Genomic DNA, 12,090 nt, shown 5'->3' on the forward strand with positions numbered 1-12,090 from the left:
CAGCTCAGAGCCTGGAGCCTGTTTCAGATTCTGTGTCTCCCTCTCTCTGACCCTCCCCCGTTCATGCTCTGTCTCTCTCCGTCTCAAAAATAAATAAACGTTAAAAAAAAAAATTAAAACAGCTTTATTGAAGCATAATTGATATAGAATAAACTGTACATAAAGTATACAATTTGCCAAAATATACATTTTGACATATGTATAAACTCATGAATAATAATAAACTCATCACAATAAAGATAGTAAACATATCCATTCCTCTGAAAACATTTTTGGGTCTTTGTGTAGTGTCTCCCCTACATTTCTTCCTTTTTTTTTTTTTTTTAATGTTTATTTTTGAGAGAGAGAATGCTAGCAGAGGAGAGGCAGAGAGAGAGGGAGACAGAATCCAAAGCAGACTCCGATGCAAGTCTCAAACCTACAAACCATGAGATATTGACCTGAGCTGAAGTCAGATGCTTAACCTGCTGAGCCACCCAGGTGCCCCTCCCCCACATTCCTTCTATCCCTTTTCCAAAGCAACCACCAATCTGCTTTCTGTCACTATAGATTAGTTTGCACTTTCTAGAGTTTTATATAAATGGAATTATATAAATTTGTATAAATGGGATTATATACTCTTTTTTGGCCTGACTTCTTTCATTTAGCGTAATTATTTTGAGCTTTAATCACATTGTGTGTATCAATAGTTCCTTTTTATTGCTGAGTAGTGTCCCCTTACATGGATATATTGCAATTTCTTTATTCCTTATACGTTGATGGACATTTGGCTTATTTCCAGAATTTGGCTTTTACAAATAAGGCATTTATGGACACTTTTGTACATGCATTTGTATGCACATACACTTCCTTTATTCTTGGGTAAACACATGAGTGTGATGGCTGGATCAAACTAAAACGTCGTTTGCCAAAATGGTTTTATCATTTTATATTCTCGTTAGTGGTGCATGAGAGTTTATTCCTCCGCATCCTCGTCAACAACCCTTGGTATGGTCAGTCTTTTCCATTTTAGCCATTCTAATGAGTGTATAGTGGTATCTCGTTGTTTTTGTTAGCTTTACACTTGTGATTAATGACGTTGGTCATCTTTTCATCAGATGCTTATTTGCCATCCATGTATCTTCTTTGGTGAAATGTCTGTTCAAAGTTCTCCTACTCTTGGCCATACCTGTCAGAGAGGATTTGTAACCCTGATGTCCAAACTTTTCTTTTCCTCCCTTCAAACCGCAAGGTTGTATTGCTCAAATAAGGATTTCTAAAAATGTGAACAACAAACTCATTCTGCTTTTTCTGGAGAAAAGGAAGCTTATTGGTTTTGAGTAAAATGATACAGTACGAGATCAGAGCATTAATTGTGTGTGGCATGAGTTCTTCCCACCAGAGAAGAACTCTGCTAACTCCATGGCTGGGTGTTCTCTATCCTGGGATCTTCTCTGCTGTGGGGTGAAATGTTTGCTTGCCTTTCTTTCCAGTGCAGCTTCCTTTGGTGTAGCAAAAAAGAAAAAAAACAAAACAAGACAAAACAAAACAAAACAAAACAAAACAAAACAAAACGAAACGAAAGGATGAGGTTTTAGGGCCAATGTTTTGTTTGATTCTGCAGCTCTGAGGCAAAATATTTCAAAGTCCAGTTTATATCTGGATCTTGGGAAGGTGAAAAAAGTCTACTATTACCTCTTCTGTTGCTTTCTGTTAAATGTTTATTTTTTTAAATTAAAAAAAATTTTTTTAAGTTTATTTGAGAGAGAGAGAGACAGACAGACAGACAGACAGACAGAGCTTGAGCAGGGAGGGGCAGAGAGAGAGGGAGACAGAATCTGAAGCAGGCTCCAGGCTCCCGAGCTGTCAGCACAGAGCCCCACGTGGGACTTGAACTCATGAATGGTGAGATCATGACCTGAGCCGAAGTCAGACGCTCAACTGACTGAGCCACCCAGGCGTCCCTAAATATTTATTTATTAAATGAGTGGAAAAGTTCGTAGCTGGTTAGAATCATAGATGTGTGTCTGTTCCTTCTTCTAGTACCACAGAGAGCTCTGAGATGAATAAAAGATAATAAGAGCAGCCATATGGATAGCCAGTTGATTCAGCACCATTTATTAAAAATACCATCCTTGGGGCGCCTGGGTGGCGCAGTCGGTTAAGCGTCCGACTTCAGCCAGGTCACGATCTCGCGTCCGTGAGTTCGAGCCCCGCGTCGGGCTCTGGGCTGGTGGCTCGGAGCCTGGAGCCTGTTTCCGATTCTGTGTCTCCCTCTCTCTCTGCCCCTCCCCCGTTCATGCTCTGTCTCTCTCTGTCCCAAAAATAAATAAAAACGTTGAAAAAAAAATTAAAAAAAAAAACAAACAAACCATCCTTTCCCCACTGCAATACCTTTGTCCTATCAGTTGGCCAGGTTTGTGAGAGTCATCATTCTGTCCCACTAATCTATTTGCCTATCTGTACCCCTGCTATCTGCTATCATAATTACTATAGTTTTGTAATAGGTCTTGAAATTTGGTAGTGTGAGTCTTCTGGTTTTGTTTTTCTTTACATTGCCTCAGCTATTCTTCAGATGATTTTTATAGAATTAAAAAGAACATTGTTGCATTTTCAGGGGTGAATAAAAATAAACATCCCAGAGGAGACAAAATTTTTTTGTTTCACAAATGCCTAACCAACATTTACAAAAACTATGTATACACTCCCATCATTGGTTTATGCAGGGAGAGGAAAGGAACTATATTAGATTTTGATTGAGGGCCCATTTATATTAGTTACTGGTTGGATTATTCTGGGTAGGGAATTTAGATTTCCACCCTGGGTTTGCAATATGGAAAAGGGCAAGGCCCTCATCTAAACCTCTTTTCAGAGCAACTAACCACAAAGTAAAGGCTCAGTAAATATATTTTAACTAAATACAAATCCATCAAGGGAAGTATAGCATCTGTATCCTCACAGTAAAGAGTCCTGCTGGTAATCTAAGTGAGGGGTAGGATTGTGGTGGTCATGTAAAGGGGATGACTCTGAGAAGACACAAGGGTGGGAAAGAGTATTAGTTTGTTGTTGTTGTTGTTGTTGTTGTTGTTGTTGTTGTTGTTATGTCTCAAACCACCTCAAAACTCAGTGGCTTATAACAGCATTTTTTTTTTTCCTGCTCCTGGGTCTGGTGGATTTTTGATTGAGTGGAGGGGGAGGGGACGCTAGGAACCAGGATTTGGGCTGGTTTCAAGTCTGTTCCACATGTTTCATTCTGGAGCCCAGGTGGGGGTGAGGGGACAGTGAGTACCTGGGGCATGCTCTTGTCGGGCAATCACAGGAGCACAAGGGGTCAGATGAAACCATGAAATCACATTTTTAGTTTCTACTTGTGTCACATCGGCTAACATTCTATTGGCAAAGCAAATCACATGACCAAGTTCAACATCCATGTGGTGGGTGGGTACTCTGTCCATTGTAGTGCTCTGGAATATCCCATGACAGAGGGGGTAAGGAATTGGGAATAACCATTCATTCTAGTACAGGAAGGGACAGGGTGCTTGGATGGTTGCGAGACTACAAATATTGAAAAAAGAGATTGTGGGAATCTGTTTTGCATCTTTAGTTGAATCTTCCATTGACAGTCTATAAAAGATGTTGGAGATGCCAAGAAAAGAGCTGGAGAGAGGAGGGGAAAATTCCTTGGACAGAGTTGGTGTGCTCTCATTATCTGAGGGTGACCATGAAAGTCATGGTACCTGCCTGAGTTTTTATCCAGAGGTGGAAGAACCTTGCCCACAAGATATATGTAAACGGATGGTGGGGCACAAAAATACCGTTATATGAAAACATTTATACCATAGGAATGTGATTGTGATTTACTTTCTTAATGATTTATTAATTACTGTGGCAGAAACTACTAGTTGTCCATCCAAATCCATTTCCCCTTTTTCCTGTAATAATAGTATTATTAACAGGCCCCAGGCTGTCTAGCTGGTACTGTTTCCTAAGCCCCCTTGCATCTGGGAATGGCTGGTGATTATATTCTGTCTTTGGAGTATTAATGGAAGTGACATGTGCCTCCTTCAGGCCTGGACCTTAAAACATTGCATGTATGTTTCTCCAAACTTACTCCCCATCCTCAGTTTAGAGCATGGAGTGTCTTCAATCTAGCTTTGTCCTTGTAGGACAATACCCTAGGGCAGTGCTTCTCAATTTCTTTTTTAATGCATAAGTAACATCTGGAGAGCTCATTAAAACAGATTAAGGGGTGCCTGAGCAGCTCAGTTGGTTGAGTTTCTGACTCTTGATTTTGGCTCAGGTCGTTATCTCACAGTTGTGAGATTGAGCCCCATGTAGGGCTCTGTGCTGAGTATGGAGCCTGTTTAAGATTCTCTCCCTCCTTCTCCCTCCCCCACTTGCATGCACTGTCTGTCTCTCTCTCTCTCTCAAAAAATAAAAATAAAAAAATTAAAAAACCACAGAGATTAAAACAGTGATTCAGTAGGTCTACTGTGGGCCCAATAATTTGCTTTTTTAAAAAAAGTTTTATTTATTTATTTTGAGAGAGGGAGAGAGCCCTTTCACAGGCAGGGGAGAGCCAGAAAGAAAGGTAGTGTAAGAATCACAAGCAATCTCCACACTGTCAGCTCAGAGCCTAATGTGGGGCTAAATTTCACAAACCGGGACATCATGACCTGAGCTGAAATCAAGAGTTGGATGCTTCAATGACTGAGCCACCCAGGCACCCTAAGAATTTACATTTTTAACAAGTATCCAGATATTGTTGATGCTGTTGGTCTGTGGACCGCACTTTGAGCAGCACTGCTTTAAAGGGTGGTGGAAGTGCAAGATGGAAGGAATCTGAATTTCTGAATGTCTGGGTTGGACAAAGGAGCTTGTCCACAAAACCTTGGACTGTTTTGTGAGAATGCCATGTTTTTGGGGTTCTGTTATAGCAGCTTAGTCATTTACCTTAGCCAACATAATCATCCTGACATTCTGCCAGTCCTTCTCTATGTCTAAACTGAATGTTTCCCACAATTTTCTTCTCTTTCGTCTTGAACTCTCCTTCATGGTGATGGAGAATAATATCAGCCACCTCTACCTAATGAATTTCATAAGAGCTTACATCAAGAATGCTATATTCAACTGTCAGTTTCAGTCTCAAGCAGTTCTCAGGAAAGGATTTTCCTTAACTGGCTTTCCAGAGGAGATACAGGGAACTTCAGTGATGGGCTTGGAGAGATGAGGATCTTCAGCTGTCTATAGCAGGTAGCGAGTCTCATCATAACCCAGTCCTTAAACGTGATACTTAAGACAGCTGAACTTGAGTAACTTTTATTTTGGAGGCAGAGATGGGGGAGGGGGGACAGAAATTCAGAGTTTCCAAGAACTTGGCCACTTTCTCCAGGAGCCATATTCAATGACAGTCTCACAGATTACAACTGGCTAGATATCTGGACAAATCCTTGTTTCTGCAGTGTCTTACCCAGGCCACCCTGAGAATAGAGAAATACAGCATAGATCAGAGGCAGGGGCAGGAGTATATAGTGGCTCAGCCGAGAGGGGATGTAGGGTCTGCAGTCTGGACTCAGTTTATACTGTGGGAGAGGCTCAATAGGGAGGGTTTGCCCGTCTAAGAACATGTGCCACAGAGATGCATGGGGTGAGCACATCATGGTATTACTCTGCCTCATTTCACATCGGGAGAAGAGTCTCAGCTCCCTACAAAGCCCAGGGAGAATCCTATGGCAGAGATGCTGCTTATTTTATCAGCATCCCGAATAATGTCTGGGTCCATCCCTGGCAGCGTGGCTCATCATTGCCCTGCATGTTCTGCTTACCAGGCAGACATCCCATTAGGATCTTTCACGACCCTCTTGGCACAGGCGATGTCATCACTGATGTTGTCATCCAGAAACCCTAGAAGGAAAAGTGGCTGAGCAGGGAGGGAAAAACCCCTTTTCCTGTTTCATTAATCAATGAGTTTTTGGGAGGAATTCCTATAGGAAATGGAGCCGGAGTCAGAAACCCTCTATCTCTGGAGCTCTTCTGTGGGTTTGCCTTCTGTTTGCCTGGGTTTTCTTGCCTTGCTTTGAATCTGCCTCTGAGCATTGTTCCTTCTGGAGGGCACCCAGGGCATAGATGAGGGTCCCGGGAGAACCTCTGTTTTCAGGAAAAACTTAGTGTGTCCAGAGTGCTATGTGGGGTATGTGGACGGGTGATACAGTCATGTGTGTACGAGGAACAGGATGCCATGTATTGAGGGATGGGAGCCCAGGAAGGTGAGGCTTAGTCAGAGGTCATTGTATCTTTCTTCCTCCTTTCTGGCAGGAAGAGCTCTGTGGAAGACTGTTTGGGGCCCTTTCTTCCCTATCCTCAACTTCTACAGCACTGGCCAAGGGTCAGGTGTTAGGGAGCAGTGCACCTGCCCCATGTCAACCAGCCCTCAGAGGGGAAGGTGTCCTTACTACTGCACATTGTGTTGCAGGCATTTGCTGAAGGGGAGGAGTTATTTTTGCACCACCACTTGCTGTTGATCTGGAAGATCCCATAGTCACTGCTGCCATTGTCATTTTTCCCATTGAAGGCCCGGGTGTTGAAGTTACTCTCATGCTCAGCCATGCAGACCCCTGTGTCAGAGAGAACAAAAGGTGTGGCTAGAAAAGGAGGATTGTTTCGTGATGAGACACAACTTCTGCTGTACTAGGACTGCCATAAAGTCCCCTAAGACTGAAATGAAGAGACTATGAGGTCCTCAATGTTATATTTATATGTATGTGTGTACACACACACACACACACACACACACACACACACACACACACTTTAAGTAGGCTCACACCCACCATGGAATCCAACGTGGGGCCTGAAATCACGACCCTGAGATCAAGACCTGAGCTGAGATTAAGAGTCAGACACTTGACTGACTGAGCTACCCAGACACCCCTAGATTTATATTTATAATCCATTGTGTATTCCTGGTCCTAAGCAATAATTAGCCCATGATAAGTATGTAATAACAATTTGTTAAATAAATGCATTTGGGATGCCCATTAATCAATCAATCACAGTCTGTTTCCCAGTCTACATTTCCAGCCTCATCTCCCAGCCAAATATCTAACTCTTGCCTTGTATATTTACTTTTTGCCTTCTATCCCCAGGTGTATGGAAGGGAAGAGGTGGAGAAGTAATGGAGGGGCATCCTAGAAAGGGAGCCCAAAAAAGCTATCCTTTGGGGGGGGGACAGGAAAGGATGTTTGGCATGAAGAAAAATGAAGATATCCAAGGGAAATTGAAATAACTTTATGTGTTGTGCCTAATGGGATGGGTGACCAAGATTCTCAATCCTTCTTGCACTTTGTCATCGTCTCCCCTTCTGTTCTCACAATTCCCTTCCAACTCTCTTGTGACATGGATAGAACAGACTTTAGACAAACTCAGCAGAGGTTAGTTTTTGGTGGACAAAAGGGCAGGGGAGAGGGTGGAAGGCAGCACCAGCTCTGCTGCAGGGACCTGGACTAAAAAGGATGCAGATGAAAGCCAAGGTGATGGGAGCAAACTTGCAAGTGGTTAGGTGAGTTTTTGGATGGGTCCAAGGAAGTATTCAAGGGCACTGGGTGGGAAGGTGATTTCGGGGAACAGCAGAAGAAAATCTATTACAGATCAAATAATCCCTGGTGGAAAGAGAGAAACGGAGATCCTGATAGGAATGACAAGGCAGCAGAGGTGGAGACAAGAGGAGCATTCGGGGAGTGCAAGAGAGCAAATGAGTAAATGAGTAAATCACAAGGTGAAAAGGGAAAGATTGTTTGGTTGGGGAAGAAGGCCTCTTTGAGCAGAGATAGAATGATAGATGGTTCATACTCACAGTTTGCCAGGCTGTAGCCATGGAAGCCATCCATTCCCTCTGCCTTCAGCTTGCGGGCCAGCTCACACTTGGAGAAGATTTTGGCCTCATATGCTGCAAAGAAGCAGCCGAGGAGGGAGAGGATCAGAATGGACCTCATTTCTGTAGCTGGTGGAACCCCAGTCTGCTATGTCCAGGATGCTGTTGTCTCTTATACCCTACGGGCACAAAGATGTCTCTGATTGGGCAATAATGCTGGCAGCTCTGCCAGGAAGGATATGGTTGCCCAAGGCTAATTCCCCAAACTGGCCCTGCCAGGGTGAACTTCAGGGAAGGGGACGTAACCAAGAATAATACCAGGAATAAAGTCTCATTTTGGTGGGGGTGGGTCCTGTATTTGGGCAAATGCATGAGGAGGTAAAATGGGGAGAGATGAGAGTTGGTAGGAAAAAGTATGGTTTTCTTTTTTTCTTTTTCTTTTCCTTGCCTTGCCGTGCCTTGCCTTGCCTTTGCTTTCCTTTTTTGAGAGAATGTGTAAGTCGGAGAGGGGCAGAGGGACACAGAGAGAGAATCTCAAGCAGGTTGCATGCTCAGCGTGGAACTGACTCAGGGCTCGATCCCTTGACTCTGGGATCATGACCTGAGCTGAAATCAAGAGCCAGATGCTCAACTGACTGAACCACCCAAGTGCCCCACCAGTATGATTTTCAAGCCTTGTGCTTTTGTTGGAATGTCCCCAGAGGGGGTTGTCCCTGTGTGCTTTGCTGAACTTTTGCTCATTATCTGTGCTTGGCTGAAGGTATTTTCCTACTCAGTCTAGTGGGGGGAATCCATGATTGGCATCACTGAGTTTGGAGAAATTGAGGATCTTCTGGCATCAGCAATCAGTAAACTATAAGTTGAACAGGAGACTACTAGAACCTAAGTTCATAATATCTCTGTGTCTGAAAGAAGTTATCAGATCTAAACCTCCAACTCTACTTGAATTCTCTCTAGTATCTATGTAATCAGTGATTGTCAAACATCTTGTATTAGTCAGTGTTCTCTAGAGAAACAGAACTAAGAGGAGATACACATGGTTAGAAAAAAGCTGGGGTGCCTGGGTGGCTCAGTCGGTTAAGCGCCTGATTTTGGCTCAGGTCATGATCTCGCGGTCCATGAGTTCTAGCCCTGCATCGGGCCCTGTGCTGACAGCTCAGAGCTCAGAGCTTGGAGCCTGCTTCAGATTCTGTGTCTCCTTCTCTCTTTCTCTCTCACCTCTCCTCTCTCTCTCTCTCTCTCTCTCTCTCTCAAAAATAAACATCAAAACAATTTTGAAAAGAAAAAAGCTGATTATTTTTATTAGAGCACAAGGCCTTGATTTCAGTTAGATGGATAGACGTTGTGAAGGAAGAATTATCACTGTATCAGTACTTTCTTTAAAAATTTTTTTTTCTTAATGTTTATTTATTTTTGAGAGAGAGAGAGGGAGAGTGTGTGAGCACAAGCTGGGGAGGGGCAGAGAGAGAGGGGGATGGAGGGTTTGAAGTGGGCTCTGCACTGACAGCAGTGAGCCTGATGTGGGGGCTCCAACCCACAAACTGAGATCATTCCCCTACTCCTCTCCTTCTGGCAACCATCAGTTTGTTTTCTGTTATTTATGGGTCTCTTTCTGCGTTTTTTGTTCTTTTTTTTTTTTTTTTTTAGATTATACATATGAGTGAAATCATATGGTACTTGTCTTTCAGACTTGAGATTTTTTAATATTCTCTAGTGTAGATTTATCTTCCAACTGCTGATTTTTTGGCCATTTTGTGGACTGAGGTTTTTTTCCAAGTCTTTTATAATGTTGGATCTCAGACTCATTTTGAGTGTGAAAACACACGTACACACTCTCAATTCCTGGTCATTAAGCTATGTACTCTCTCGCCTCCTCAGATGTGCTCTGGATAAGCTTTTGCCTCAGACAGGAGCAGGCAGCAGTTTTTCCCATCTCTCTTTAATAAAAAGAGACCCTGTTCCCAGCCCCTCCTTTCTAGAGTGACTTTGGCTCCAGTTCCTACTGCAAGTGGAGAAATTTTGGTCTCTGTTAACCTGCAGGAGCTGAACTTATAGCTGCCTCTTGCTATAAGGTCTTCAGCTTCAGCCCTACTCACAGCTTTTATTAGTTTCCTTATATTTGTGGTCCATGGAGATTTTATTTATTTATTTATTAAAATAAAAAAAAAAGTTTATGTTATTTATTTATCTGTTTATTAAAAAAAGTTTATTTTAGTTTTGAGAGAGAAATAGGGCACACAAGGGGAAGGGGCAGAGAGTGAGGGGAACAGAGGGTCTGAAGCAGGTTTTGCGCTGACAGGGATGCTGGGCTCGAACTCACAAAACTGTGAGACCATGACCTGAGCCAAAGTTGGATGCTCAACTGACGGAGCCACCCAGGCGCCCCTGGAGATATTTATTTATTTATTTATTTATTTATTTATTTATTTAATTTATTTTTAAAACCTATTTATTTTTTAATGTTTACTTATTATTTTGAGAGAGACAGACAGATCGCAAGTGCAGGAGGGGCAGAGAAAGAGGGAGACATAGAATCCGAAGCGGGCTCCTGGTTCCTAGCTGTCAGCACAGAGCTTGGCATGGGGCTTGGACCCACAAACCGTGAGATCATGACTTGAGCCAAAGTAGGCTTAACCGACTGAGCCACCCAGGTGCCCCTATTTTGTTTTTGAGCTATTATATGCCTTTTACACTTTTTCCTTTTCATTTTTTCATTTATTTTTGTGTGCTTGCTTTATGTAGGGTATCTCAAAGCATGGACTTACAGTGCAATATTGAACAGAAGTCCTATTAATAACTGAAACATTTTAATGCAATCCATTAAAAACCCAATCTGCTTCCTTTTTTTTTTTTTTTTTTTTTTTTTTTAAAGCAGTCTTCACGCCCAGCACAGGGTCAACACCGGGACTGGACTCACCACCCTGAGATCAAGACCTGAGCTGAAATCTGGTCTGATGATTAACTGACTGAGCCATCCAGGTGCCCCTACCTTTTCATTAGGAACAGAAACGTGTGGTCCAAGTGGAAGAATGTGGGAATGGCTTCTGGAACCCTTCCTTTCTCCTTTCCTTCTCCTACTTCTTTCCTTTCTTACCCCTTCCACTTGTTGTTGTTTACTTTCCCTTCCATTGTCTCTCCTCTTCCCCTTCCCATCTTGTCATTTCCCTGTTCCCTGTCTTCCTTCCTCTCCCATCTCTTCTCTTCTTTTCTACTTTCCTTCTCTCTCCTCTGGAGTTTCTCTTCTATTTAGGTCCAGTTTTCTTATAACCTGGTGTCCTCCCAGAATTCTCAACCCTTTAATGCCAGGTAACGAGAAGGAGCAGCTGTGCCTCATGTGTCTATGCAGTCAGGTTCCACTCCAGGAAAGGGCTGGTCCTCGGTGATGTGACCCAAAGGGACAGGGTGTCTCCTGACTTCCCTTGAGGAAAGGGAGAGTGAGGGGAGGATGTTAATATTTGTTAAAATGTGTCACAGGCCAAGTAAAACACAGAGATAGAGGACTTTATTATATGTATTTTGTTTCATTGCCACAACAACCCTGTGAAGTATGTATGTGTCTGTCTTATTTATTATTGGTTTCATATCACGGATCGGAAATCTGAGGCTCAAAGAGGTGCAGTAATTTGCTGAAGCTGGTATGAGGGAAAGCGCAGATCAACACAGATAGGCGTGCCTCTTTCCTCTACCGCAGTACTATGTGCATTTGACCAGTTATTCAAATGGTGACACGTTAGGAACTTCTGGCTTCAGGAGTAGGCACAGGACTGCTTGTGGCAGGGGATGTCAGGTGATGGTTGTGGGGGAGGTGAGGAGAAGGGCTTGGAACTTTGTCAAAACACTGGAAATGATATTGTAAAGGCAGCCACATGCTTTACGCAGGCCTTGGGACCCACACCTCCCCGTGCCTCCACGACAATTCCCAACTTGGGTCTACACCCAGGTTGACTCTGTTCTCAATGCCTCTCACACAGAAGGTGAAGGAACCCCTCTGGGCGCGTGAGGCATGCATCCTGAGGAAGCTGCTGGGTTCTTTGGGGAACCTGATGTGCATCCTGTATATTCTGTGCTGGCCTCCAAGACACCGTTATAACACAGGATTTCACTTTTGACTTTAATGCAAAGAATAAACATCACAGAGACATTTTTTAATACCCATATACAGCCTAGGTTCTGACCACTTCCCAAGCAACCTTCTAGGCAGGGACATTTTCTCTTTGTTTTTTCTTGCTCTGTATTTCCAC

The 12,090-nt window shown here is 43.1% G+C and overlaps 1 protein-coding gene across 1 annotated transcript; it reads right to left on the reverse strand.

Annotated features, from left to right (window-relative positions):
• Positions 1-4,655: 4,655 nt before the first annotated feature.
• LOC121039052 (lysozyme C, milk isozyme) lies at positions 4,656-8,238 on the reverse strand. The gene is made up of 4 exons (XM_040489054.1): positions 7,832-8,238; positions 6,432-6,593; positions 5,805-5,883; positions 4,656-5,459 (listed from the first exon to the last, which is right to left on the reverse strand). Exons 1-4 carry the CDS (start codon positions 7,968-7,970, stop codon positions 5,393-5,395), a joined length of 447 nt encoding a protein of 148 aa, XP_040344988.1. The 5' UTR covers positions 7,971-8,238; the 3' UTR covers positions 4,656-5,392.
• Positions 8,239-12,090: the final 3,852 nt, after the last annotated feature.

This window comes from Herpailurus yagouaroundi, unplaced genomic scaffold, assembly GCF_014898765.1.
Source record: "Herpailurus yagouaroundi ecotype Mexico unplaced genomic scaffold, PumYag 166, whole genome shotgun sequence".
Classification (NCBI taxonomy): domain Eukaryota; kingdom Metazoa; phylum Chordata; class Mammalia; order Carnivora; family Felidae; genus Herpailurus; species Herpailurus yagouaroundi.

Coding starts and splice junctions, on each gene's coding strand:
- LOC121039052 (XM_040489054.1), bottom strand. CDS start 7,970: ATGAGGTCCATTCTGATCCTCTCCCTCCTCGGCTGCTTCTTTGCAGCA. Junction 6,594..7,831: donor TGGCTACAGCCTGGCAAACT/GTGAGTATGAAC, acceptor TCTCTGACACAG/GGGTCTGCATGGCTGAGCAT. Junction 5,884..6,431: donor CTGCAACACAATGTGCAGTA/GTAAGGACACCT, acceptor TTTTCCTTCTAG/GGTTTCTGGATGACAACATC.